Genomic DNA, 26336 nt, shown 5'->3' on the forward strand with positions numbered 1-26336 from the left:
CCGATCACGTGACGCCCCATCTGGCCAATGAAACGTGCGCTTCCGCCTCCTCGATGTCGCTTTTCTCTTTTCATGAGCCGACACAAACAAAAAAAGCTTCGGCTGCGGTTTCTGTTGAGCGACACATCAATAGTGATAATTGTGCTGTGCTGTGACGACTCCAGGCTCGGTTCGGGCCGGGATTGATGATGAACGACGACTACGCGTCCGGCTTGGAAAACCCTTTTTACAGCGAGCTGAAATATTTCTGTAAGAAGATCCAAGAGGCCTACAGCGAGCTGAAAGAGGACCTGACGCCCTTTAGAGATGATCGATTTTACAGGTGGGTGAGGAGCAACATGGAGCTGTGATTGGGTAAATTATTGTTCTTTACCGTTTCATTCTTTGTTGATGACTCAACAGAATTACATCCTCCAAATCATCTTATTGATTCAGAAAGACAACAGCCCCACTGAGAATATTCTATGTCTCTAAATCTATAGCTGGAGGTTTGGCTCATAAAAGGACGCCATTCCAACATCGTGTGGGTGTGTGGATAAAGTCTTATCAGCCTCGGGCCTGGCTGATAACAGAAGAACTCCGCTAAACACAATGATGGACAAAATGGGAGATCTCAGTAAACAGTCCAGCAAATCTAGTAGTTTAATTCTTACAGAGGCGTTTTATATTTAGTATTAAACATGTGCCCATTATTTAATGTAATAATATAACGGAGCCTTGGGGAATAGCGCATTTCTATGGATTTAATTCGTTACAATATGTGGTTGAATCGGTGGGGCTGAAATTCTCTGCGATTAAAATTCTAACTAAAGCATTTAGACGGGTTGGATCACCCCCCCAACAAGGCTTCAGAAAAGCACACAAATCTTCTATTCACCCATCTCAATCCACGACTTCACCCTGCTTGAAAAAGCATCAGGCGGCCAGTGAAGATGCAGTTTGTGGCGCCGCCTCGTGGACGTAAATCCGATCGCACCATTTAAAAGAAAGACCCTGTTATGTGATTTAGAAGTGGAGCGTGAACTTATATCTAAAATTACTGGCGTGCTTTTTCATGTTTTGGATGATTAATCTTCAACGATATATAATAATCTGTTCAGAGACATTTAAGCAGGAGAATCACGTTGTTTGGAGATCTTGTTCCGCCTCGCTGTTGTCACGTGACCCGCGTCAGCTCCACGTGTGACGTTGCAACCCGGATGTAGCAATTTGTTCATAACGCGGACGTAGAAATCGTCTCAAGTCTACCATCGCCTGCCTTTTCTAGCATTGCGGCCCTTCGGAAGAGCAGAAAATGGAGCGGTATGACAATGTTTTAACCAGCAGAGTTAGTGAGAAAACATATCAACGGTGGTTTAAGTTTTAAAAATTCTAGAACGGCATTTGTTTTGTTTTTCCTTTAACCATCTGTTCATGCTAACGCCGAGTAGCTTTGCAGGTAGCAGTGAATCAGACTGAAAGAAAACTTTAAATCCCAGACTTGCTTCTCTCATTTGCTCTATTTTGCGTATTCAAGATGCAGCGGATGTCTCTCTTTTACAGATTAGCCCCAATGCGGCTCTACAGTCTTTCTAAGAGGCATTTTGTCTTGGTCTTCGTGGTGTTCCTCGTCTGTTTTGCACTCACTGTCTTCATTGGTGTTGCAGGTAAGACAATAGTAACAATGATCCAGATTTAGCGGGGAGACTTTCTTCCATTTATTAAGAGCAACCCAGCCAAGAATTGAAATGCCCTTTGCCCGCAGTGGTTGTGAACCAAAAAAAAAAAGTAATTCTTGTAAGGCTTTGCTCTGTGGCAAAATTGTATTTGTTTGTGTATTTTGCAGGTCCAAAGATTCTATATGAGCAAGAGCACAATGCTGAACAATTAATTGTCAAAAACGTCTCCATTAAGGTAAGATGGGGAAACTGTTTCACATAAATTTACACTGACAAATTTGGGAACAAACAGGAATAAGCAGTTTGTTAAATCAGGATTAAACAGCTTCTAGTTGGAGTAAATATATTTTTAATTTTTCCATGTTTGCTCGTGCTGCATGCTTGACTCAAGCGTGGTTTTATGTCTGCCATTGAGTGTTTCCCCTCTTAAGTCCAACACAAACACAACTTTCAGGAATGTTTCCATGTGAGCAACAAAGGAAATATTTGTACAGCGCTGCAAGCGATATTGAGGCTTATTTATGCTCTATACAGTGTAGAAATTAAGCCTGGTTTTGTTATTGCCATTCTAATTTTCTGTCTGTCTTCAGACTGGACCCTTTAATATCGGCTCTCCTCCCCTTAACACCTACAACCAGCAGCTATGGCTCACGTGCGTGATGCAGGTGGAACACAGCAACAGTAAGACAACACATTTAGCTAATTACGATATCTGCTAGTCTTAGCCTGCGGGATAGTCACACTTATACTGTCATTGTGCTGACGTTGGGCTTTTCGTCACTGGCTGTGTCAGTCGAAGGCTTCCAGCAGCCGTTTGAGATCAATGTTGAGCTGAAGGGGGTCGTGCATGATGCCACCGAGGTGCAGATCAACAAGATCCGCCAGAAATCACGAAGGTTGCACTGCGTGACGGTAAGCCCTTTTCTTTTCTCTCCACCTCATAAATATTTGTTAGACATTTGTCCCGATAATCACACATGTATTCAGAGATGCCTGTAATTAGAAATGGTGGAATATTGAAGAAACGAGAGGCCGGCAGGATAAATGCTGAGTCGTGCACTTTCGTTCTCCACTTCCAGAAATGCGACGAGATCATCGTGCTGCATTTGGGCTATTTGAACTACACCCAGTATCGGGTTAAGGTCAGCTTCAAAGGCCTGGAAAATGTCACGTATGACATCGGTGTTAAGTTTGTGGTAAGTTAAAGCTCCCGGAAGGGTCGGTTTTTCCATCTCAAAGAAATGGTGCCAGTTCTTTAAACGCTCACTGTTGGTTTGTTTCCACATTCGTCCTAGTGGAAAATGTATAACCCGACTTTTTCACAAGTGGAGATCTGGTTCCGCTTTGTCTTTGTGGTGCTGACTTTCATGGTAACGGTAAGAACACCAACTTTATTTATTTATTTATTTATTTATTTTAAAGAAACTTCATAAATTGTGATCTGAGACAAAGTGTGAATGAAATGTGCAAAGCTTAAACTCCAAAGAAGGGCTCACTTGTTTTCCCAGTGTATGTTTGCACACTCTCTGAGGAAGTTTTCCATGAGAGACTGGGGAATAGAACAGAAGTGGATGTCAGTCCTGCTCCCACTGCTGCTGCTTTACAACGGTAACCTCCCGTCTTCAGATGTCCCACTTTACACTTTACACGCTACGTTTAAAGCACATCTACAGATTTGCTCATGAATGACGTCATATTTGAGCAAAGGCTTTTAGACTCGCTGCACGTTTTGGTGGGTCATCGATTGTCTCCTCTTGTCTTCGCAGATCCGTTTTTTCCGCTGTCGTTCCTCGTGAACAGCTGGTTTCCTGGAACATTAGATGCTTTCTTTCAAGCTCTTTTCCTGAGTGCTCTGCTGCTCTTCTGGCTCTGCGTTTATCACGGCATCAGGGTTCAGGTGGGTTCACAGCTCTCGCCCCTCTTTATTTATTTTAAATTGAATCCCATATTTCGTGTCCCGTGCTGCATATTTTGCTGCCTTTCGCCCCCCCCCAGGGTGAGAGGAAATGTCTGACATTCTACTTGCCTAAGCTGATCATCGTCGGGCTTCTGTGGTTGTCAGCGGTCACGCTGGGCATATGGCAAACGTGAGTGACTCCGGCTGCTGTAAGATCCAAATCTGTAATACATGGATTAAAGCACATCCTTTTCCTGAATGCACAGGGTCAATGAACTCCAAGACCCGACTTATCAGTATAAAGTAGACATAGGAAACTTTCAGGTGAGTCCCTAATTTATTTTAATTTTGTAACTCTCTTGTTGAGTGTTTACATTTGGTCCTGTGTTCTCCAGGGCATGAAGGTGTTCTTCCTGGTTATCGTGGTGCTCTACATCCTCTACCTAATTTTCCTGGTGGTCCGAGCCTGCTCAGAACTCAAAAACATGCCTTACTCGGGTATTTCAAAGTCCCGCACCTCTGTTTTCCGATGCCTCTTAAACCGCCGCATTCATGCATTGTTGTGTTTGACCGCCGCCAGATCTCCGGCTCAGGTTCCTGACAGCACTGACGTTTGTGGTCCTGGTTATAAGGTGAGTTTAGGGAGGAGGGGGAAGTCCTTTAATTTAATAGAGTCGCCTTGTGTCTCGTTTTGATCCTGGTTAACCTTCCTTTTCAGCATGGTCATCCTCTACCTGAGGTTTGGTGCCAAGGCCCTCCAGAACAACTTTGTAGCAGAACTGTCTACCCACTATCAAAACTATATCCTTGGCTGAAAATATGAAATGTCGAGCATGTTTTGACCTGGGGACGATGTCATCTTGAATGTGGGAGTTCCTTCCTTAGCTCCCTCCATACCTGCTGAATTCTTATCTTTCTACGGCCTGCTCAACTTCTACTTGTACACGTTAGCGTTTGTGTATTCCCCCTCCAAGAATTCCCTGTATGGTGAGTGATGCATGGTGTCCATAGAGAAATAACGAATGGCTGTGACAAGCTGCTCTGACTGGTCCTGTCCTCCTCAGACGTCCAGCTCAAGGACAATCCTGCTTTCTCCATGCTGAACGACTCCGATGACGAGGTCATATACAGGTCGGTGGCTCAGCACTGCGTGGTTGGGTTTTTCAGTACATCGTAATTTTCTAATCAAGATGTGTCTTCCTGTTGTGAAGGAGCGATTATGAAGATATGCCTTTACAAAACGGACGCGCAATCAAAGCTACCGCCAAATACCAGGACGAGAGCGACAGCGAGTGACGGGGTCGACGGTCAAAGGAATCATTTGTAAATAAGAATGAGAATATTGGTGGGACACTGTATTGTAATTGTAGATAAATATATTTTTAAAAGTTCCATTTCAAGAGAATGTATAATCATTTTAATGAACGTTGAGGCTTGTAGCCACTTTTTTTCCCCCTTTATGAACGATGACGAAACGCTACATAAAACATTTTCTACAAATTTTGTAAACTTCCCTGTGACCAGCTATTTTGTAACGGAAGTGCTAATGTGTCAAATAATTGGTCTTTTTGTTCTTTCACTGTCTTGGTTTACATTAAGTGCTTTTCCTATAAATGTTTGCACTCCGTCACATCCTCGTTGAGCTCTGGAGGGTTGGACTGACGCTCATTAAAGGCCACTACATCGCAATTCTTTATCCTCACAGATTAAAACCTAAATACTTCAAATGGGAGTGGGACCAGTCACCATTTCATCGCCTACGCTCTGAAAACTCCCGTTAAAGCAGCTTTGTTTTTACTCCTTTATAGCAGTATTTATTTTGCCAAAAAAGGGACATTTAAAAGTGTTTTATGGAAACCTGGATGGCCACATTTTTACACTAATTATGCTACTGATCTTTGGGAAACGGCTGTCCCAGCAAACACGATCGACCAAATATATTTTGCCTTTTGTCAAAGGCATTTTTTTTCTGCTTGAATTGTTCTTGATTTAACCGCCTTGATTATTTTTAAAAAGCTGGACTTTTGGACAAATTTGGTCAAATCGATGCGCTTCTGTTTACAGATTTGTTTGTTCCCACCCAATGTGGTGCCTTGTATTGTCATGCCTTTTTTTTTTTTCCCCAATTGTGCAACATTTTTAATGTGAATATTTTGACATTAATGTCTGTTAATTTCTGTGATTGTTTATGGTGGCTTAATTTAAGGTTCTTGCACCCCTGCCAGGTCACGTGTAAATATATCATTGTTTAAAATATATTTAATAAAAGACATTTACTGTATATCCACATGCAAATAGTCAACACTTTCATACACAGTATTTGGAAAAGCAGAAGACTGGACAGTGTTCAGATGGCCAACCCAAAAACGGTGACGATGCAGTACATGGACTTGTTCTCCCACCTCACTGCACAGCTTCCTGTTTGGGAAAGCAAAGGGAAATGAAATTGTGCCTCCAGCGTCATGGAAATACGTCTGCAACAATAAACCCAATGAGGAAAAAAAAGACAGGTTAAAAACATGTGCCTGATATTACCGTCTGTTGAATTGTCCCAAAAGCAGGTGTTTGCCGTCTGCAGCCCGGCTCCGTTCTTCTGCATGATGATACAGTTAACTGTGGGAAAAGTCCAAATAAACTTCTCTGTACTTGTTCTGACAGAGGCTTACAGGTTGTCTGGGTTTGGTTTTTAATAGCAGTGAGGTCGGAGCACATACCGATATATTTGAAAGGCTTCCCCAGCTTGCTGAGTTGCCCTAGGACCAGTTCCACCACACTGCTGGTCCACTGGGTCACCCTGGTGTGCTGGTAGGGATTTCCTCCAATGGTCGCTTCTATTGACTGCAAATGGGTTCTTATTGCTAAGTGGTCCTCTGGACCATAGTCTGCTACTCGCAAATAAGATAAACATGCATTTGCAACGCGACAGCGACGGTTCCCAACAATAACTAAAGCATGCTGCGTATCCATGGCAACCCGCAGGTCGCCAAACACAAAGTGGCTAGCGTTAGCAAGAAGATACAAACTACATTTTAAAATGACGGTCAAAAGACCCTCGTACAGTATGTACTTACCTCCTTGATTATTTTGCTGACTTCTTCAACAACGAAGGTCGTCTAATAAGAGACAAAACTGAGTTAATAACGATCATTTAACAGCAACGATTATACACGCGTATATAGCAACGATGGATTTGAAGTTAGCCACGTATCAGCTTCTGCGTTGGCTAAACGCCTTTTGTTACGATCATGCCAACAACATTTGTCATTTTTAGTTTACATTTGGTCCTTTTTAGGCGTGAATCATAATTGCGGTGAACTTACCGCCACCTCTGTTTGAGCCTCATCCATGGTTGACTCGATTTCCGCGTGGATCCTTTCAAATTAAGAGTCGTAAATAAGACTGGAGGATCAAGGAAAAAAACACTTTAATCATCGCCTGTCAGATGTTCTCGACAGATTTCAGTCTAACCTCTGCTTTGTTTCTATAACTACGATAAAGTATCAACCTATCAAAGAGGCGGGATCAAAGGAGATTTACTTTAAAGTCGTCAGGAAACCAGAGTCAGTCTGTCCTCTCTCAATTTTACGACCTTGAAATACAGTGCAAATAATTACTTTTATCCATAGCTGGTGAGAAGTTTGAGTACTTGATTGAACACAAAATAATGACGATGATATTGGTGATAATGTACATGTAAGGGTTCGTCGCAGCTTCTTGGTCGTGGTCACAAGAGGGGGACGTGGATCAGTTATCTAACGAGCGAAAAACAATTCTCACCATGCAGTTCTTAAATTATTAAATTATTCAGCCAAACAGACAGTTAAGCAGCTAGTAAATGTACGATTTGAAGTTTAAACCGTTCTTGTGTTACGGCAGCCCATTGGACAAATTCCCACCACGTGACCAGAAATGAGCGAAATCAACGTTTGGAACGCTCGATTTTTCTGCTTTGTTTCTATTTTTAAAGCAGCGTTGTGGTGTTTATCGTTTCCTACTATTTAACTTGAACAGTTTGCCTAGTCCGTCAATTTTGGGGGATTTTTTTTTCCACAAAAGTGTAAAACCGTGAGTGAAAGTCATAGTCACTGGAATGCCGTCCCTACCTCGCCAGTTATGTGTTATCGCTTCTCGGCCTTTTGGCTAAGATCAAGTGTAGTATCTGTTCTTATCAGTTTAATATCTGATACGTCCCCTACCCGGGGACCATATATTAAATTGATTTTTGGAACAGGGAGATGGAATAGGGGCTTGCTCCGTCCACTCCACGCATCGACCTGGTATTGCAGTATCTCCAGGAACGGTGCACCCCCCTAATGATGTGAAAAGTTAATTATAAGTAAAACTCTAAAGCGAACTAGTTCCTACAGACTAACGACGCTTTCTAACACTACAAGAACGACTTATACAAAGGTGACATGACCAAGTTAATAATCTAAGCTTTAGTCACAGCGACCTCTCCTGGCTGGAGTTGGCCTTTGCTCCGCCCAGTTGTAGTTAAATTGACGGCCTTGTTTGTGAACAGAGAGTTGTAGTTAAAGAGAGTTGATCAAACTTAAGATTTAAAAACCCGGAAGTGTTTTATTTTTCAATCTCAAAAAGCGTTTAACGTGAGGATCAATAATAGAAAACACCAAGTTGTGGTGTGACGGAAATAAGTTAAATAATCGAAGCTTTAGTCACAGCGACCTCTACTGGCAAAACGTGGTCTTTGCACCGCCAAGTTGCAGTTAAATTGAGTTGAAGGCCTTTTTGGTGGGTATTGCTTTAAATTTAGACCGAACATAATAAAGTCACAATTTACCAAAAGTGTGTAAAGCCCTTTATTAGGTCCCTGAACACAAGAGTATTATTTATCGAGTGCTAAAACAAAATGAAAACAATTGTGCCAAATTCAGAGAGAGCTGAGACAAAACCAGACAACAGTAAAAGCAGAGGTAAACAACATCTGTGAGACAAATGAATACAAAAGGACAAGTGATCCACTGGGTGAGGAAGAGGACACAAGATTAAACGTCAAAACTTTGAGTCCAGAATCCAGCAAATGACAGAAGACACACAGAAACTGTCCAAAAATTATGATAGTTGCAATGTTCATCAGCTGGAGAGACACCTTCATGAAGTCAACACATGTCCAGTTACGAGACGTCAGTGGTGCCGTTGGAGGACAAGAAGAAGGAAGTGATTGAACAAACGCAGAGTTGGGTCACAGAGCATGAAAATCTGCTGCAAAACATCTCAGGGCTGCATCAGGTACAAAACATCAGGAGAACATCAGACGTAGAAGAAGAGAAGCAACTCCCTCTTCACCAGCTGTTGCAGCAAAAGAGCTGAAGAAGAAAAGGAAGAAGTGTTTTTACGCTTGATTTTTTCCAGCGAACCCTCAAAGATGGAGACAGAAGCAATTTCTGAATTGGAAGCAGGAACAGACATGAACATCCCGTTTCATCAGGATGATCCAAAGAATGCCGCCGTTCCTGAAGAAGAAAACGACTGTCTCATTTGACTCTCTGAAACAGACTGTTCTGGAATGAATGCATTGTTTCTGTCTCTGCTTTTACAGCCTGCTATCGCCCCTGAACTAATGAGGTTAAGATAATTACTCCACCATTTCACAACTGTCACCATTCTACATTCTGACAAAAGTCTGCACTCAGAAAGGAATACTTTAACTCCAAAGGCAGTTTTATTTACTTGTATAGTTGTTTACAGCAATGATGAGTTAGTTAATGTGGTTAAATTATTTAATTTCCAACATTTAAAAAAAAAATAAAAAAAAAATCCACTACTATAGGAAAAAGTTGGTGTATTTAGTCCCTGAAATCTATGATGCGTAAAAGCAAGGTTTTACTCTCTCTCTCACGCACACACACACACACACACACGCACACACACACACACGGGTTGAACACGCCAGAAGTCGCCAGCAACACAGCATCGCCCCCTGCTGTTATGTTAATTAGGCAAATATCAGAATATCAGCACTGGTGTGATTCGGTCGAAAATGAGTCACACCATGCTGATATTCAGCATAACCTTGTTAGATTTTATCAGTTAGTAGTAATAAGTGAGAAGAGGTTCGATTGGTTTGAGGGTTTGTTTGACACAGCTCGGTAACAGGAGGGGAGAGGGGCTGTTGCCAATTAGTCAATTAACAGTTATTAGGGCACCTGTACAGCGGAGTGATACTACATGTAAGAAGTCCCATCTCTGGTGGAAAGCGTCTTGTCCAATCAAATTACGTAGCCGGAACTATTTGTAAGATCGAGGAAGCCACGTCAGAAACGTTCTTCGAGGTGATAAAGTAAGAAATAGTTTCTCTTACGTTATTTTGTAACCGAGTCTTTTAGTTTTACACCTCAGTGCTGTTTGAATGTATGGAATGTCATTAAATATGATGGTCAAGACAAAGCGTTAAACAAGTTTTTACCGATTTAATTTGTTAGCTTATATGCTAAAGCTAGGCTAACAAACATGTTAACAGCGTTGCCACGAAGGCCGATTTAAACTAAGATTATATCCGTAATATCTGTCAAGAATTGGTTCAAAGTCAAAGCGTTGCCACACGGGGAATTAAAAATAAAGGCACCCAAATGTTGCTCTTGTTTAAGTCCGCATGAGTCAAAATGTATATTTGGTCGTTTCATGAAAATACGTGTTTACAGTATATTGAATTTTAGGGAACAAACTTGGATTCCATTTTAGTAAAAAAAATGCAATATATGTATATATGCTATATCATAATGATTGCGAGCTTGTAAGCGTTAAATGCATTAAATTTCATACTTGTTGACGATTTAGAACAAACTCCCAACGTGATGCATTGATGGAAATACTGGTGACATATGAAGTCTGTACCGAATTTTTAAAAATATTTCTCCCTCAAATTTCGAAGCTGGTCGGCTCTGGTGTTTTATTCTCGCCTCTGAACATCCAAATTTATGTTTGTTAATTTTAGCCTCTTGATCGCGCTCGCCAGAGGGAGACAGAGTTCTATTATTTGACGAACTTTCCTTCTTTAACTTGTGTTCTGTACATATTCAACCACGTGTCACGATGCATCAGTTCTGTATTTATTAAATTGTTTAGCTGAATAACTGAGTGAAAGTCCTAGTAACTGGAATCCGTTCCTCCCTTTCCCGATTATGTGGTATTGCTTCTCGGCTTTTTGGCTCAGATCAAGTCTCTGTTATCAGCTGCAGGTCGAGGACACGGCCACACAGAAGAATTGCCTCCGTGCCAATTTATACATGGCGAAAGGTCAAGGCAGCAGTGGCCTGGCTCTCCGGGTGAGGCCGCGGGGCGAGGATCTCCGGACCGCCAACAGCATCCAGAGGCCACATGTTTGGGGGGCAGTCTGAGTGAGACTTGGTAGGAACTCGCAGCTCTCTGTCCAGGTACGGGAGGCTGGCTCCATCTCTACTTTTAAGATTATGGAGAATAAATGAAGCACTTTTTTGTTTTTAAATCGTATGTAAATGAGGTGCAGCCTCGCAGTTCACGTTCCTTTTATATGACACTTCATTTTACATTTTGGAAACAGACAAGTGTTGATTCACTTTTTTTTTTTTTTTTTTTTTTTCTGTTTTAGCTGTGGATGCATCATCCTTGGCCCTGCAGTAGCCTGGTGACCTGAGCGGCTCCAACCTGCTGATGGCTCTTGGAAGGTAGCAGGGACGGAGCCCAGCCCCACTGGAACCATGTGAGGGGGAAGAGATCAGAAGCTGGAGGGAGGTATGTTTCACCCTGCAACACCATGTTGTTACACTTGTTCACCACAGGTGGCGGTAGCGTGCGCTAGTGACCAGGCAGATGAGGAAGTGACGTATCTGGCGGGGGAGGGAAGGAAGTGTACTTCTATTGTCTCCTTTTGAGTGTTTAAACGTGGCTCAGAGAGTTTATATTACAAATGTTATTACAGTGTCTTGTAGCTTTGGTGCTGTCTAACCTGCTGTTGCCCCATCAGGTCTTTTTAGGTGCACGTTTATAGCAAATAGATGATTTCAGAAAGAGTCTGATGTGGGGGCGCAGCTATGCATTATGGGAAATACAAGCTGTGAGTAAAACGTTATGCTCAAATCCAGATTTTGCTGTATAAATATCCTGCATGTAGTACATAACACTCATAGATCCTGTTGTGTTTGAGATTGTGATAATTTCCTGGCTACGTGAGTGAGAATGGTGTCACTGTGAAAGACCTCCCCAAACGTGCGCTGTACAACTCATACTTACCTGGCAGGGGAGATACCATGATCACGAAGGTGGTTCACCCAGGGCGAGGCTCAGCCATTGCACTCCGGCTGTGCTGACCCCTGCGAATTCCCCAAATGTGGGAATCTCGACTGCATAATTTCTGGTAGTGGGGGACTGCGTTCGCGCTCTCCCCTGATAACTTGTTGAAAATAATCCACTTAAACACAAATGTCAACATCAGTGTTGTCAGTTAGTGAGGGCAAGGCAACCCTGAAGTAGGGGTGGGCAAGTGAAGCCTCGTGAAGCACTGAGGCTCTCCTAAAAATTGTGTCGAAAAAGATTAAAAGCTTCAAGACTTCAGTGATGGTGACATCTGGTGGACAACTGAAGCCATAGCAACCACTGAAGAGGCGTAAGAATCTCCCCTGATAACTTGTGGGGGGGAAAAAAAACATTGCAAGAGCTTCTGTTGGTTGTAACTGATTTTGGATAAACTTAATTTGGAGCAAAAGATTCTGCTCTAGTGCTGTTGGTGTGTAAATCTTTGTATTCCTAGATTACATACTGGATCATGGTGTGTGTATGTGCATGATTTAGCAATTCTTCCGTATCCATGGCAACCCGCAGGTCGCCAAACACAAAGTGGCTAGCGTTAGCAAGAAGATACAAACTACATTTTAAAATGACGGTCAAAAGACCCTCGTACAGTATGTACTTACTTCCTTGATTATTTTGCTGACTTCTTCAACAACGAAGGTCGTCTAATAAGAGACAAAACTGAGTTAATAACGATCATTTAACAGCAACGATTATACACGCGTATATAGCAACGATGGATTTGAAGTTAGCCACGTATCAGCTTCTGCTTTGGCTAAACGCCTTTTGTTACGATCATGCCAACAACATTTGTCATTTTTAGTTTACATTTGGTCCTTTTTTAGGCGTGAATCATAATTGCGGTGAACTTACCGCCACCTCTGTTTGAGCCTCATCCATGGTTGACTCGATTTCCGCGTGGATCCTTTCAAATTAAGAGTCGTAAATAAGACTGGAGGATCAAGGAAAAAACACTTTAATCATCGCCTGTCAGATGTTCTCGACAGATTTCAGTCTAACCTCTGCTTTGTTTCTATAACTACGATAAAGTATCAACCTATCAAAGAGGCGGGATCAAAGGAGATTTACTTTAAAGTCGTCAGGACACCAGAGTCAGTCTGTCCTCTCTCAATTTTACGACCTTGAAATACAGTGCAAATAATTACTTTTATCCATAGCTGGTGAGAAGTTTGAGTACTTGATTGAACACAAAATAATGACGATGATATTGGTGATAATGTACATGTAAGGGTTCGTTTCAGCTTCTTGGTCGTGGTCACAAGAGGGGGACGTGGATCAGTTATCTAACTAGCGAAAAACAATTCTCACCATGCAGTTCTTAAATTATTAAATTATTCAGCCAAATAGACAGTTAAGCAGCTAGTAAATGTACGATTTGAAGTTTAAACCGTTCTTGTGTTACGGCAGCCCATTGGACAAATTCCCACCACGTGACCAGAAATGAGCGAAATCAACGTTTGGAACGCTCGGTTTTTCTGCTTTGTTTCTATTTTTAAAGCAGCGTTGTGGTGTTTATCGTTTCCTACTATTTAACTTGAACAGTTTGCCTAGTCCGTCAATTTTGGGGGATTTTTATTTTTCCACAAAAGTGCAAAACCGTGAGTGAAAGTCATAGTCACTGGAATGCCGTCCCTACTTCGCCAGTTATGTGTTATCGCTTCTCGGCCTTTTGGCTAAGATCAAGTGTAGTATCTGTTCTTATCAGTTTAATATCTGATACGTCCCCTACCCGGGGACCATATATTAAATTGATTTTTGGAACAGGGAGATGGAATAGGGGCTTGCTCCGTCCACTCCACGCATCGACCTGGTATTGCAGTATCTCCAGGAACGGTGCACCCCCCTAATGATGTGAAAAGTTAATTATAAGTAAAACTCTAAAGCGAACTAGTTCCTACAGACTAACGACGTTTACCAACACTACAAGAACCACTTGTTCCAAGGTGACATGACTAAGTTAATAATCCAAGCTTTAGTCACAGCGACCTCTCCTGGCTGGAGTTACATCAGGAGAACATCAGGCGTAGAAGAAGAGAAGCAACTCCCTCTTCACCAGCTGTTGCAGCAAAAGAGCTGAAGAAGAAAAGGAAGAAGTGTTTCCCCTTGATTTTTTCCAGCGAACCCTCAAAGATGGAGACAGAAGCAATTTCTGAATTGGAAGCAGGAACAGACATGAACATCCCGTTTCATCAGGATGATCCAAAGAATGCCGCCGTTCCTGAAGAAGAAAACGACTGTCTCATTTGACTCTCTGAAACAGACTGTTTAGGAATGAATGCATTGTTTCTGTCTCTGCTTTTACAGCCTGCTATCGCCCCTGAACTAATGAGGTTAAGATAATTACTCCACCATTTCACAACTGTCACCATTCTACATTCTGACAAAAGTCTGCACTCAGAAAGGAATACTTTAACTCCAAAGGCAGTTTTATTTACTTTTATAGTTGTATACACAGCATCGCCCCCTGCTGTTATGTTAATTAGGCAAATATCAGAATATCAGCACTGGTGTGATTCGGTCGAAAATGAGTCACACCATGCTGATATTCAGCATAACCTTGTTAGATTTTATCAGTTAGTAGTAATAAGTGAGAAGAGGTTCGATTGGTTTGAGGGTTTGTTTGACACAGCTCGGTAACAGGAGGGGAGAGGGGCTGTTGCCAATTAGTCAATTAACAGTTATTAGGGCACCTGTACAGCGGAGTGATACTACATGTAAGAAGTCCCATCTCTGGTGGAAAGCGTCTTGTCCAATCAAATTACGTAGCCGGAACTATTTGTAAGATCGAGGAAGCCACGTCAGAAACGTTCTTCGAGGTGATAAAGTAAGAAATAGTTTCTCTTACGTTATTTTGTAACCGAGTCTTTTAGTTTTACACCTCAGTGCTGTTTGAATGTATGGAATGTCATTAAATATGATGGTCAAGACAAAGCGTTAAACAAGTTTTTACCGATTTAATTTGTTAGCTTATATGCTAAAGCTAGGCTAACAAACATGTTAACAGCGTTGCCACGAAGGCCGATTTAAACTAAGATTATATCCGTAATATCTGTCAAGAATTGGTTCAAAGTCAAAGCGTTGCCACACGGGGAATTAAAAATAAAGGCACCCAAATGTTGCTCTTGTTTAAGTCCGCATGAGTCAAAATGTACATTTGGTCGTTTCATGAAATACGTGTTTACAGTATATTGAATTTTAGGGAACAAACTTGGATTCCATTTTAGTAAAAAAAATGCAATATATGTATATATGCTATATCATAATATGATTGCGAGCTTGTAAGCGTTAAATGCATTAAATTTCATACTTGTTGACGATTTAGAACAAACTGCCAACGTGATGCATTAATGGAAATACTGGTGACATATGAAGTCTGTGCCATCGCCTAATTTAAAAAATATTTCTCCCTCAAATTTCGAAGCTGGTCGGCTCTGGTGTTTTATTCTCGCCTCTGAACATCCAAATTTATGTTTGTTAATTTTAGCCTCTTGATCGCGCTCGCCAGAGGGAGACAGAGTTCTATTATTTGACGAACTTTCCTTCTTTAACTTGTGTTCTGTACATATTCAACCACGTGTCACGATGCATCAGTTCTGTATTTATTAAATTGTTTAGCTGAATAACTGAGTGAAAGTCCTAGTAACTGGAATCCGTTCCTCCCTTTCCCGATTATGTGGTATTGCTTATCGGCTTTTTGGCTCAGATCAAGTCTCTGTTATCAGCTGCAGGTCGGGGACACGGCCACACAGAAGAATCGCCTCCGTGCCAATTTATACATGGCGAAAGGTCAAGGCAGCAGTGGCCTGGCTCTCCGGGTGAGGCCGCGGGGCGAGGATCTCCGGACCGCCAACAGCATCCAGAGGCCACATGTTTGGGGGGCAGTCTGAGTGAGACTTGGTAGGGACTCGCAGCTCTCTGTCCAGGTACGGGAGGCTGGCTCCATCTCTACTTTTAAGATTATGGAGATTAAATGAAGCACTTTTTTGTTTTTAAATCGTATGTAAACGAGGTACAGCCTCGCAGTTCACGTTCCTTTTATATGACACTTCATTTTACATTTTGGAAACAGACAAGTGTTGATTCACTTTTTTTTTTTTTTTTTTTTCTGTTTTAGCTGTGGATGCATCATCCTTGGCCCTGCAGTAGCCTGGTGACCTGAGCGGCTCCAACCTGCTGATGGCTCTTGGAAGGTAGCAGGGACGGAGCCCAGCCCCACTGGAACCATGTGAGGGGGAAGAGGTCAGAAGCTGGAGGGAGGTATGTTTCACCCTGCAACACCATGTTGTTACACTTGTTCACCACAGGTGGCGGTAGCGTGCGTTAGTGACCAGGCAGATGAGGAAGTGACGTATCTGGCGGGGGAGGGAAGGAAGTGTACTTCTATTGTCTCCTTTTGAGTGTTTAAACGTGGCTCAGAGAGTTTCTATTACAAATGTTATTACAGAGTCTTGTAGCTTTGGTGCTGTCTAACCTGCTGTTGCCCCATCAGGTCTTTTTAGGTGCACGTTTATAGCAAATAGATGATTTCAGAAAGAGTCTGATGTGGGGGCGCAGCTATGCATTATGGGAAATACAAGCTGTGAGTAAAACGTTATGCTCAAATCCAGATTTTGCTGTATAAATATCCTGCATGTAGTACATAACACTCATAGATCCTGTTGTGTTTGCGATTGTGATAATTTCCTGGCTACGTGAGTGAGAATGGTGTCACTGTGAAAGACCTCCCCAAACGTGCGCTGTACAACTCATACTTACCTGGCAGGGGAGATACCATGATCACGAAGGTGGTTCACCCAGGGCGAGGCTCAGCCATTGCACTCCGGCTGTGCTGACCCCTGCGAATTCCCCAAATGTGGGAATCTCGACTGCATAATTTCTGGTAGTGGGGGACTGCGTTCGCGCTCTCCCCTGATAACTTGTTGAAAATAATCCACTTGAACACAAATGTCAACATCAGTGTTGTCAGTTAGTGAGGGCAAGGCAACCCTGAAGTAGGGGTGGGCAAGTGAAGCCTCGTGAAGCACTGAGGCTTTCCTAAAAATTGTGTCGAAAAAGATTAAAAGCTTCAAGACTTCAGTGATGGTGACATCTGGTGGACAACTGAAGCCATAGCAACCTCTGAAGAGGCGTAAGAATCTCCCCTGATAACTTGTGGGGGAAAAAAAAAACATTGCAAGAGCTTCTGTTGGTTGTAACTGATTTTGGATAAACTTAATTTGGAGCAAAAGATTCTGCTCTAGTGCTGTTGGTGTGTAAATCTTTGTATTCCTAGATTACATACTGGATCATGGTGTGTGTATGTGCATGATTTAGCAATTCTTCCAGCTAAAAGTAACAGATGAAACTTGATTTGGGTGCATACATGTACAAATGTAAAATTATTAGGGTGCATAGGTGTTTTCCAGTTAAGGATTTGAAGTGTTAAGATTACAGAAAATCTTTAGGCACTAAGTTAAGGGATCCTAAAGAGTGATGCTTAAAGATGGAGTCTTCATGACTCCAGTCAGTCAATATTCAGTCAATATTCCCCCTCCCTTGCTTTTAGAGACATGGTGTCCACTATATACAGGTGCTGGTCAAATCAATCTTTATTTATACAGCGTCTTTTACAATCAAAATTGTTTCAAGGCGCTTTCCAGAATCCCAGGGCCTGACCCCAGACAAGCAACAGTGGCAAGGAAAAAGTCCCCTTTAACAGGAAGAAACCTTGAGCAGGACCAGGCTCATGAGGGGGACCCTCCTGCTGATGGCCGGCTGGAAAATGAGTAATCCCAATCACATGTTCCAGTCTCTGTAACAGGATGCTGTGATCAACTGGTTCAAAAGCAGCACTGAGGTCCAGCAGAACCAGCAGAGAGACCAGTCCATGATTGGAAGCTATGAGAAGATCATTAGTGACTTTAAGAAGTGCTGTTTCTGTGCTGTGATGAGCTCTAAAGCCTGACTGAAACATCTCAAACAGGCTGTTCCTCTGCAGGTGCTCCAGTAACTGAGTCACCACCACCTTCTCTAGAACTTTAGAGATCAAAGGAAGGTTGGATATTGGCCTATAATTTGATAATACGTCAGGATCCAGTGATGGTTTTTTAAGCAACGGCTTAATCACTGCCACCTTGTAGGACCGGGGTACATAACCTGACACTAAAGAACCATTGATCTGGTCCAGGATAGAGCTGCCTATCAATGGTAAAACATCCTTCAACAGGTGTGTTGGGATGGGATCTAAAGGACACGTGGTGGACTTGGATTTCTGAACAAGCGATGACGCCTCAGAACAATATATAGGGCTGAAGGAGCTTAAGGGCTCGTTGGAGAACCTGTATGTTCCCACAGTCGGCACATCTGGTGATGGTCCAGTTGTTGGGATGGCCTGGTTAGCTTTCTCTCTGATAGCTAGAACTTTATCAGTGAAGAAGCTCATGAAGTCTTCACCACTAAGGGAAGAAGGGATACGTGGATCTAAGACACTGTGACTCTGGGTTAATTTGGCCACAGTGCTGAAAAGTTTTAATGGTAAATCATTCAAATGTAAATATTCAACTTGACTTTTTTTTCCTCTTGGCTTTAGAGACATGGTGGTCAATCAACCAAACCCTGGACGCTGTCCTGAGCCCTCCGCTGTCACTACGGCGTCTCCAGGACTGTCTGCAGACTTCACAGTACGGTTGGTTTCCAGTCCAAGTCCACAACCTCCTCCTGAACGTGGATAAAGCTAAAAATCATCATCACTTCAGGAAAGACCAGACAAGCTCCACGTCAGAGCTGTGAAGGTTGTAGGTGGCACAAAATTCGTATGCACTTGAGGTGCTTCTGTTGGTTTTCCCACACACGATCGACGTCATCGTTGCCCTTGATGGACCTGGTTCGCATCCGTTCCCGCCGGTCCTTTCAGTGTGTCTGACCTTCTGGACACGCACAAAGGTTTCCTGGGCCCCCTTGCATAATGGGACGGGTCCCTTTTGGTGACATGCCTCTATATGCTGGCGATCTGAAAGGGAGTCGGCCATGTCCGGGAGTCCCGCACGCACCGCCTGCAAGAGGAGAAGATGGCGGCCGATAAAGCGGATTTAAACAGGGCACGCTTGGAATGGTGATCCGTCCGAACAGCCGCGTCAAACCTGTGGATCCAGTGGAAGATGTCCAGACGGATCAGCATGCCTCTGTCGACCCACTTGTCGAAGAGCTGCTCCAAAGAGGAGACTCCGAGAGCCCGGCAACAGCCGCGGTCCACGTGCATCAGTCCCGGAGCCGCCTCTCCTGCCCTTTGGTAGCGCTCCGTGAGCCCTTCGGCCATCGTCTCACCTGTGATCTTCCCAGGTTTAGTGTACTGTGTGAGCAGAGAGGTCTTTCCCCTGCAGGTGCTCCTCACAGTGGCTTTCCTGGACCCGGCGCCACACCTTGGCCATGGTGTTGTGCGATCCCTCAAGAGGCGGACCACCTGCTTGTCCACCCTGTCTGAAATGAAACTGATCACATTCTGTGAGCCAGTCTTTTGCTAAGAACTCGAAAGATGTGGAAGCAAAGCGCGGAGACTCGCCGTCATGTCACCACAGCAGGGAACATGGTAACACTAACCCTAACCCTCACGGTGCGCTGGACTGAGCTGGTTGAGGATGCAGGCTTCCCATGACAGGAAGCGGCCACTGGCATGCTCCTCTGAGTCTAAGCTGGGGAACAATTATCTGTATAAGATAGGGAAGAAGAGAAGGAAAGACAGAAGCTCAATCCCACCCGGACCCAAAAATGATAGAATTATTTTTGTAGGAATGGTTTGTAAAACTTAATTTGCACTGGCTGTGGCCAGTCTCCACCGTCCTGAACTGTCCGCAAGCTCTACAAGAATTAGCAGTGACCGTCCGATTATACTTTCTTTTTTGTTTCACATCCGAGAGAGTGGAAACATGGGGCTCTGGAGCAGGAGAAGTGTTATCAGAGGCAATGGTCAGCTGCGGTACCAAAACAAGCTGCGGCACTACAAACGTCGGCAGAATGGGCCTCTCTCTGTTGGGAGCTGAGGAATCTGGAGCTTGTGTGACCGAGGACTGAAGAGGGTGGCTGATGGTCCACTGGAGGCAACTGCAGGATCAGTTCGCCGCACCCTCGGTTTTGCCTGTCCAGCTGTATTTGCTGGCATATTGTAGGTGTGCAGCTGGTAACTGGGGGCTGGTGTTGGTACTGTGGCAGAGAGATGGGTCAGCTGGCAGTTGCACACCTTGCAAAAGAACACACCTCCTGACCCTTCAGCCGTTGGTTATTCCACTGCATGAGGGTGGTCTGGTTCACTACACGTTGAAGGGTTTTCTGCTGCATTAGTGTCCCATTGCACAGAACCAGCTGCCGGATCTTTTTGTAGTCCTGTAAAATTAGAGACCATCGAGATCGCTGTGTTGTCCTCCTGTTTTTGGGGCTCGTGTGAATGTTGCACAGCCTCACGAAGATGGTCTCAATCAGGCGACAGCAGTTTGGCCACTGAGCTGGTGAACACACCGTTTTGTGCTTTCTACCCCAGGAGTGAGCACAGCCTTCTTTTTAGGAGACCTGAAGCGTCCAGTTAGCCACCGGTCCTGATGTCTTGCAGCATACACAATCCTGTCTTTGTCAAATTTGTCAAGACTCTGCCACAAACCCAGAATGGTGCTAACTTGTTGATTGTTCAGGGTCAATCCTGTCTGCTCTCGTAGCTCCACCAAGTATTCAGCCAGTTTATCTACACGGTCCATTCCAGGAATGCTGCCGTTGTCTCCAGCCTGGAAAATAAAAACTGATATTTAGCTTCTGTGGCATCACAATTTCCTTGTCACTACTTAAATTCTTGCAGACAGACAGACGTCAGGGACCCGACGAGAACCCAAATGCGACACCGGAGTTCGACGGAACACAGCTTTATTATCAGGACAGGATTCACCGGGGAGCAGGCAGGATAGAATAGTTGGGGAAGGTGGAAGGTGATCTATAGATCGACTGAGAATTTATTTATTTATCACTTACATCCTGTTGTGAAGAGGACATGGAAGAAGGAAGCTGGGGCTGAAGCAAAACTGTAGATGACTGAAGGTGGAGGCACGGCTGAAGGTGGAGGAGGCACGGCTGGAGGTGGAGGATGTGCCGTCAGTGTCAGCAGTCAACCTCTCATTGGAAATGAATTTTTCTATATTTGCAGTCTTTCTTTTTAATTGTAGTCACCTTGTGAGTGTGAAAGCCGCAATTGCACCCCTGTGGCTCTCTCACCAGGGCCCTTTGACCCCTCAGCTGCAGAGGGCACTTTTCTATCTGTAACAACAAAAAAAATCTTACTCTTGTTTCACATAACATAATAGCTGACTAATAAATGTGTAAACACTCTACTGAATGTAACAGTTCACCGTGTTAAGTTCTTCCGAGGGATTTTTATCCTGCTAATAGTTATAAATCTAGATAGATTATATCCTGTCTATACCTGAGGGAAAAATGTAGTCTGCTATATGAAATGATTAATGTAAGTCGTTTTTGGTTGGTCGTTTTACCTGAGTGTAAAGGTCATGCCATTTCTTTTGTCTGGGAGCAATGTCATAACATAACATAATGTTATAACAAGTAATCAGAAACGACGCACTCCAGCGTACAACTGCCAAAGAAAACAAGCAATTTCATCGGCAGAAAAAAATACAACCAGCTAAAGCTCCGGCAGCAACTGCACAAACTTTATTGCAAAACTCCCGATGATCAAGTTACATTAGCGTTACAAATGCCTGACATGACTTGGACATATTGCATTAAGCATTTACGGTGATATTTTATGTGAAATGAAAAAAAACTTAACGAATAACAGACCTCAATTTCCGCACGTGCCTTGTCAAAATCCACGGAGATGTCCGGAATAAACAGCGGGCAGATTTTTAAATTATAAATAAACTCTAGGATCGATTGGCTTTTCCAAAGATTGAGACCGCAGTTTAATTTAAACCGGGGAACACTGCCCCTCTATGTTCAGGGGCTGTACCCACCTGAGGGTTATTGCCTCTTCGGGGGCGGTGATTATCGCTCTATGTCCAGGCCTGTAGCGTTGTATTTCCTCATCAGGCATATTTTTACAGCTCGAAGAGAAAAAAAAAAAAAAAATTATACTCCCCGTCGGGGAATCGAACCCCGGTCTTCCGCGTGACAGGCGGAGATACTGTCCACTATACTAACGAGGATGCCTTAGAGAAAAATAGACTTTAACGAACTTGTGCGTTTCTATCAGCATCACTGTCTAATCAAACTTACAAGAATTACTTTTTACTGATATTTTCAGTCAATGTTTGTTTCATTATCTCTGTTGTGAAGTATTGTCAATCGATAACATGATAACATGATTGGCTTGTTCTCTATTGGAATACACGAGTCGCCTCGTGACAATCGGTGATAATCGTTAATCGCTATATTAACGAAAAAGCCATAATGCGCGTTCTGACCGAGACGTGACCTGAACAAACAGTTTAGCGACCAATTAACGCGTAACTCGAATTTTAAACTAATTGTATGATACGGCTGCCCATTGGACAAAAGTACACCACATGACCTGGGAAGGCTCAAAGCGGCGTTTAGAATCCTCGTTTTTTGTGTTTTCTTTGTTTTTAACGCAGCGCTAGCCTGTGTACCCTTTGCTCATGATAGCGATGAATATTTATTGCTGTTTTTCCCACAACATTTATAAAGGCATGCAACCATATAACACATACGCCATACACCATACCACGTACAACCGTGAGTGAAAGTCATAATCACTGGAATGCGGTCCCTACTTCGCCAGTTATGTGTTATCGCTTCTCGGCCTTTTGGCTAAGATCAAGTGTAGTATCTGTTCTTATCAGTTTAATATCTGATACGTCCCCTACCCGGGGACCATATATTAAATTGATTTTTGGAACAGGGAGATGGAATAGGGGCTTGCTCCGTCCACTCCACGCATCGACCTGGTATTGCAGTATCTCCAGGAACGGTGCACCCCCCTAATGATGTGGAAAGTTAATTATAAGTAAAACTCCAAAGCGAACTAGTTCCTACAGACTAATGACGCTTACCAACACTACAAGAAGCACTTGTTCCTAGGTGACATGACCAAGTTAATAATCCAAGCTTTAGTCACAGCGACCTCTCCTGGCTGGAGTTGGCCTTTGCACCGCCCAGTTGTAATTAAATTGACGGCCTTGTTTGTGAACAGAAGTGTTTTATTTTTCAATCTCAAAAAGCGTTTAACGTGAGGATCAATAATAGAAAACACCAAGTTGTGGTGTGTGTCTCGCTCCTGTCTCTCTCCGTTCACGTCAGTCTGCTCGACACCGAGGTAGACAGTTCAGCCTTCTGATTGGTCCAGAGTCTACAGTGCCGTAGACTTTGGACCAATCACAAGGCTTGAATCATATGTAGACAGTTCAGCCTTCTGATTGGTTCAGACAGGCCTAGACCCTGGGCCAATCTAGTTTGTTAGGGCGCTTGAATCATAAGATTAGTGATTAATTACCAATGTTTTTATAATCCCAGTATTTCTACTAGATCCTGTATTATATTTATAAGCAGCAGATGACGATTACCAGAAACGCATCCAAATTGGGTAAAGAAAGGCTTGTAAATGTGATTTTAATGAGGGATTATTATACCAAAAGGCCAAGCAAGATGTTCCATGTTCATGTTAATTCACCAGGACCAGTTCACAGTGGGATCATGGTCCAAACTGCCAATGTTGCAAATGACTCATATTTCTCACATTCACACACTTTATGCACATAAACAACTGCACTCAAGGATTGTGACATTAACTTACAGGTAATGCATCTGGGAAAAGTTACTTTACACAAAGAACTGTTAACTGATCCACCAAAATAATAAATTAAAATGAAAACTATGTTTGGGTGACAGTAAATAAACACTACTACTTACAAACAAAATGCACTGGTCAGATTTTCAAATGATTTAAAAAAAGAGAGATCATTTTGTTAAGAGTTTATTTTTGCGTGATAGGAAAGGAATTCTGGTCCATCAACTCGCCAACTCTCTCCTGGAGAGTCTGAACCACCTCCGCTAATATAAAGAGGTGAGTTTCGTCAAGGTCCTTCAGGATGAACTTCTTTCCAAGAGCCATGGTCTCATCCAGGTGGAGGAGGAACTCTTTCATAGCAGGATCACTGGTCCAGGTGAACACATGAGAGAAAATAAAAATATGTTTTCACAAATGGAAAATAATAATAATGTGCCTCCTGTAGAAAGGCCATCTGTTTCAGTGAGATTGTCTTTTTGAGATACTTGATAAAACATTTCTGGCAGTTTAAAGTTGAACTCACCACTCAATAAGAACGCCTTTGTGTACATTAACCATGTTTACTGCTGCACAGACCAGAAGTGCTTCAAGCCTGTATGACATTAAATGCAGCACATTAGATTAACTAACAGATAACACTAATGTAGAAAGACCTAATCAAAGGAAATCTTGTGTTTTGAGTTTTCACAACAACAAAAAACGTGTTTGCATTTATCGTTTTATAATTTGAGGTTTTTAAGCATATATATTACAACCTCAAAAGTAAAACCTTAAATATTTACATGGTAAAGAAGAAATCGACGTTTACTGACCAGATTGCCCCTGGTTCTGATGCGTCTTCTTCTTCTTCTATTATATTTCGGACGTGTGGTAGCTTTTGGCGTGTTAGCGCCCCCTAGAGGTTAAGACTAGAAATTCAGGATCGTTGATACAGCTGAGGGAATCTGAAAGCGCCACTCTCGATGGTCGGGATGACAGTGCTGCATTTGTGTAACGACAGTGAGGACTATTCTTACTGTTGTAACTGTTTGTTTGTTTGTTTGTTTGTTTGTTTGTTTGTTTGTTTGTTTTACATCTCATTGTTGTGAAACTGCCATTACTTATGCTGTTATTTTGGTTTCCATGGTAAAGCACTGACCTTTGCCCCACTGAGTGTGGTTCTGCCCCTTGGTTTCTGAAAAGTGCTAGAAGGTAATTGAAATACATGTACTTGTAAATAAAACAGAGTTCAACTGAACGTTCCCAATGAGATTAACAGGAGGATTGTGCATGAGGCAAAAATTGGTTTTAATTTAGTAAAATTAAAGCTATCCATTAATTTCTTTTTAGGCCATGATATATTTTGTTTTTAAAAGTCTAAAATTATGTGATTAATGGTTACATGACTTATATGCAAGTGTACCCTGATAGAGTCTGTTAGTCTGTTGACAAGCTTATTTGGGTATAATGTGGCGTGTTCCATTTGCTTTGGCAGGGGACAGAGCACTTTCTGAAACACGAAAAATGGGATTTATTCATCATATTTTGCTGTAACCGTTTTTCTCCCTTATACCCCTAAATAATACGAATTTTAATCAAAACTCTTGGAAACAGTAAATCCCACCTTGCAATCACGGTAGTAAATATACATCCGCTTTGTATATTCCAAATTCTATTCTATTCTATTTTATCTTATTTTTCTCTGCGTGCTCGTGCTGTTGCACTGTAAATTTAAAGGGCCTGAATCTGAATCTAGTCGCCGATAGCACAGCAGCGCCCCCCAGTGGTGGGTCAAAAGCTGATCGAAGTGATCAGGGAAGAAAAACACTTCTCGAAAAATATTTCTGATATTATATTTTAGATTTCTACCATTGAAATGTAACATATGATATGGTAAATATGTTGTGACTGCTTTTAATTGCATTTTTAGGGAACTTTGTTAAGTTGGTGTGAGTTAAAATACGTACACGGTCTTGGTTGCGCTCACTAGAAGGAGCGTTCTAATACTGTAGAAACTTTTTCTCCATTATATACAGGGTTAACAGTGTGTTAGCGTGTATCAATTCAATATTTACTAAGAAACTAGGAAAATTACTAGGAAAATTTGAAGTAATATATTTGAAGGCGGAAGCCTATTGGCCAAATCTACACCACGTGACCTTAAATGAGACAAAGCGGCGTTTAGAATCCTCGTTAATTTTTATTTCGTTTTTTAACAGCGATATCATTTGCGTAGCTTTGTGCTAGTTTCTCTATATCGTCTAGTTTTTGAGTGTTCTTTTATTTTTTCCCCACAACATTGTGCCTAAGTTTAGCCGTGAGTGAAAGTCATAGTCACTGGAATGCCGTCCCTACTTCGCCAGTTATGTGTTATCGCTTCTCGGCCTTTTGGCTAAGATCAAGTGTAGTATCTGTTCTTATCAGTTTAATATCTGATACGTCCCCTATCCGGGGACCATATATTAAATTGATTTTTGGAACAGGGAGATGGAATAGGGGCTTGCTCCGTCCACTCCACGCATCGACCTGGTATTGCAGTACCTCCAGGAACGGTGCACCCCCCTAATGATGTGAAAAGATAAATGATGTATTAAAATAAAAAACAGTTGTGTGCAGAAGTTTCTCTCTAAATATTAAATTAATATTTATTGACTAAACTAATTTCGCGATTAAACAAAAATCGTCAATGAGTGACGACCACTGAACAGGTTAATTTGTT

At 42.6% G+C, this 26336-nt stretch overlaps 3 protein-coding genes, 4 long non-coding RNA genes and 7 other non-coding genes across 19 annotated transcripts; 8 read left to right on the forward strand and 6 right to left on the reverse strand.

Annotated features, from left to right (window-relative positions):
• Positions 1-39: 39 nt before the first annotated feature.
• tmem181 (transmembrane protein 181) lies at positions 40-5836 on the forward strand. Of its 2 annotated transcripts, none has more exons than XM_011617641.2 (17): positions 40-322; positions 1543-1646; positions 1826-1893; positions 2249-2339; positions 2452-2570; positions 2738-2854; positions 2954-3034; positions 3167-3266; positions 3425-3555; positions 3654-3745; positions 3822-3879; positions 3951-4053; positions 4136-4187; positions 4274-4356; positions 4453-4542; positions 4620-4686; positions 4767-5836. In XM_011617641.2, the coding sequence occupies exons 1-17, from the start codon at positions 186-188 to the stop codon at positions 4849-4851; spliced, it is 1578 nt and encodes a 525-aa protein (XP_011615943.1). In that variant the 5' UTR covers positions 40-185; the 3' UTR covers positions 4852-5836. The 2 variants fall into 2 exon arrangements, with proteins under 2 accessions (XP_011615943.1, XP_011615944.1); XM_011617642.2 differs by lacking the exon at positions 40-322 and adding an exon at positions 1129-1302.
• dynlt1b (dynein light chain Tctex-type 1b) lies at positions 5799-6974 on the reverse strand. Its single transcript, XM_003976650.3, has 5 exons — positions 6876-6974; positions 6627-6668; positions 6270-6393; positions 6091-6168; positions 5799-5973 (listed from the first exon to the last, which is right to left on the reverse strand). The coding sequence occupies exons 1-5, from the start codon at positions 6900-6902 to the stop codon at positions 5903-5905; spliced, it is 342 nt and encodes a 113-aa protein (XP_003976699.1). The 5' UTR covers positions 6903-6974; the 3' UTR covers positions 5799-5902.
• Positions 6975-7675: 701 nt separating this feature from the next.
• Positions 7676-7866, forward strand: LOC115253103 (U2 spliceosomal RNA). The gene has a single exon (XR_003891412.1). It is a non-coding gene; the product is annotated as a U2 spliceosomal RNA (small nuclear RNA).
• A 3023-nt stretch (positions 7867-10889) lies between these two features.
• Positions 10890-18564, forward strand: LOC115252898 (uncharacterized). 3 transcript variants are annotated; one of them, XR_003891174.1, is made up of 7 exons: positions 10890-10949; positions 11144-11286; positions 13839-14686; positions 15585-15785; positions 15977-16119; positions 16352-16441; positions 18431-18564. It is a non-coding gene; the product is annotated as an uncharacterized lncRNA (long non-coding RNA). The 3 variants fall into 3 exon arrangements; XR_003891172.1 differs by lacking the exon at positions 16352-16441 and having other exon boundaries at positions 18431-18544; XR_003891173.1 differs by lacking the exons at positions 13839-14686; positions 16352-16441 and having other exon boundaries at positions 18431-18544.
• On the reverse strand, positions 11112-12980 carry LOC115252897 (uncharacterized). 2 transcript variants are annotated; one of them, XR_003891171.1, is made up of 4 exons: positions 12931-12980; positions 12715-12793; positions 12465-12506; positions 11112-11381 (listed from the first exon to the last, which is right to left on the reverse strand). It is a non-coding gene; the product is annotated as an uncharacterized lncRNA (long non-coding RNA). The 2 variants fall into 2 exon arrangements; XR_003891170.1 differs by having other exon boundaries at positions 12715-12933.
• Positions 11777-11940, forward strand: LOC115253117 (U1 spliceosomal RNA). Its single transcript, XR_003891426.1, has one exon. It is a non-coding gene; the product is annotated as a U1 spliceosomal RNA (small nuclear RNA).
• LOC115253104 (U2 spliceosomal RNA) lies at positions 13516-13706 on the forward strand. The gene has a single exon (XR_003891413.1). It is a non-coding gene; the product is annotated as a U2 spliceosomal RNA (small nuclear RNA).
• Positions 15948-16416, reverse strand: LOC115252900 (uncharacterized). Its single transcript, XR_003891176.1, has 2 exons — positions 16334-16416; positions 15948-16214 (listed from the first exon to the last, which is right to left on the reverse strand). It is a non-coding gene; the product is annotated as an uncharacterized lncRNA (long non-coding RNA).
• Positions 16610-16773, forward strand: LOC115253118 (U1 spliceosomal RNA). Its single transcript, XR_003891427.1, has one exon. It is a non-coding gene; the product is annotated as a U1 spliceosomal RNA (small nuclear RNA).
• Positions 18565-20481: 1917 nt separating the features above from the next.
• On the reverse strand, positions 20482-21984 carry LOC115252899 (uncharacterized). The gene is made up of 4 exons (XR_003891175.1): positions 21673-21984; positions 21366-21466; positions 20851-21132; positions 20482-20609 (listed from the first exon to the last, which is right to left on the reverse strand). It is a non-coding gene; the product is annotated as an uncharacterized lncRNA (long non-coding RNA).
• trnad-guc (transfer RNA aspartic acid (anticodon GUC)) lies at positions 21966-22037 on the reverse strand. The gene has a single exon. It is a non-coding gene; the product is annotated as a tRNA-Asp (tRNA).
• Positions 22038-22642: 605 nt separating this feature from the next.
• LOC115253105 (U2 spliceosomal RNA) lies at positions 22643-22833 on the forward strand. The gene has a single exon (XR_003891414.1). It is a non-coding gene; the product is annotated as a U2 spliceosomal RNA (small nuclear RNA).
• Positions 22834-23583: 750 nt separating this feature from the next.
• LOC115252951 (general transcription factor IIH subunit 5-like) lies at positions 23584-25285 on the reverse strand. Of its 2 annotated transcripts, XM_029849496.1 has the most exons (4): positions 25242-25285; positions 24451-24533; positions 24162-24230; positions 23584-24005 (listed from the first exon to the last, which is right to left on the reverse strand). In XM_029849496.1, the coding sequence occupies exons 1-4, from the start codon at positions 25266-25268 to the stop codon at positions 23825-23827; spliced, it is 360 nt and encodes a 119-aa protein (XP_029705356.1). In that variant the 5' UTR covers positions 25269-25285; the 3' UTR covers positions 23584-23824. The 2 variants fall into 2 exon arrangements, with proteins under 2 accessions (XP_029705356.1, XP_029705357.1); XM_029849497.1 differs by lacking the exon at positions 25242-25285 and having other exon boundaries at positions 24421-24494.
• Positions 25286-25989: 704 nt separating this feature from the next.
• On the forward strand, positions 25990-26180 carry LOC115253119 (U2 spliceosomal RNA). Its single transcript, XR_003891428.1, has one exon. It is a non-coding gene; the product is annotated as a U2 spliceosomal RNA (small nuclear RNA).
• The last annotated feature ends 156 nt before the right edge of the window (positions 26181-26336 follow it).

Source organism: Takifugu rubripes, chromosome 16, assembly GCF_901000725.2.
Source record: "Takifugu rubripes chromosome 16, fTakRub1.2, whole genome shotgun sequence".
Classification (NCBI taxonomy): Eukaryota; Metazoa; Chordata; class Actinopteri; order Tetraodontiformes; family Tetraodontidae; genus Takifugu; species Takifugu rubripes.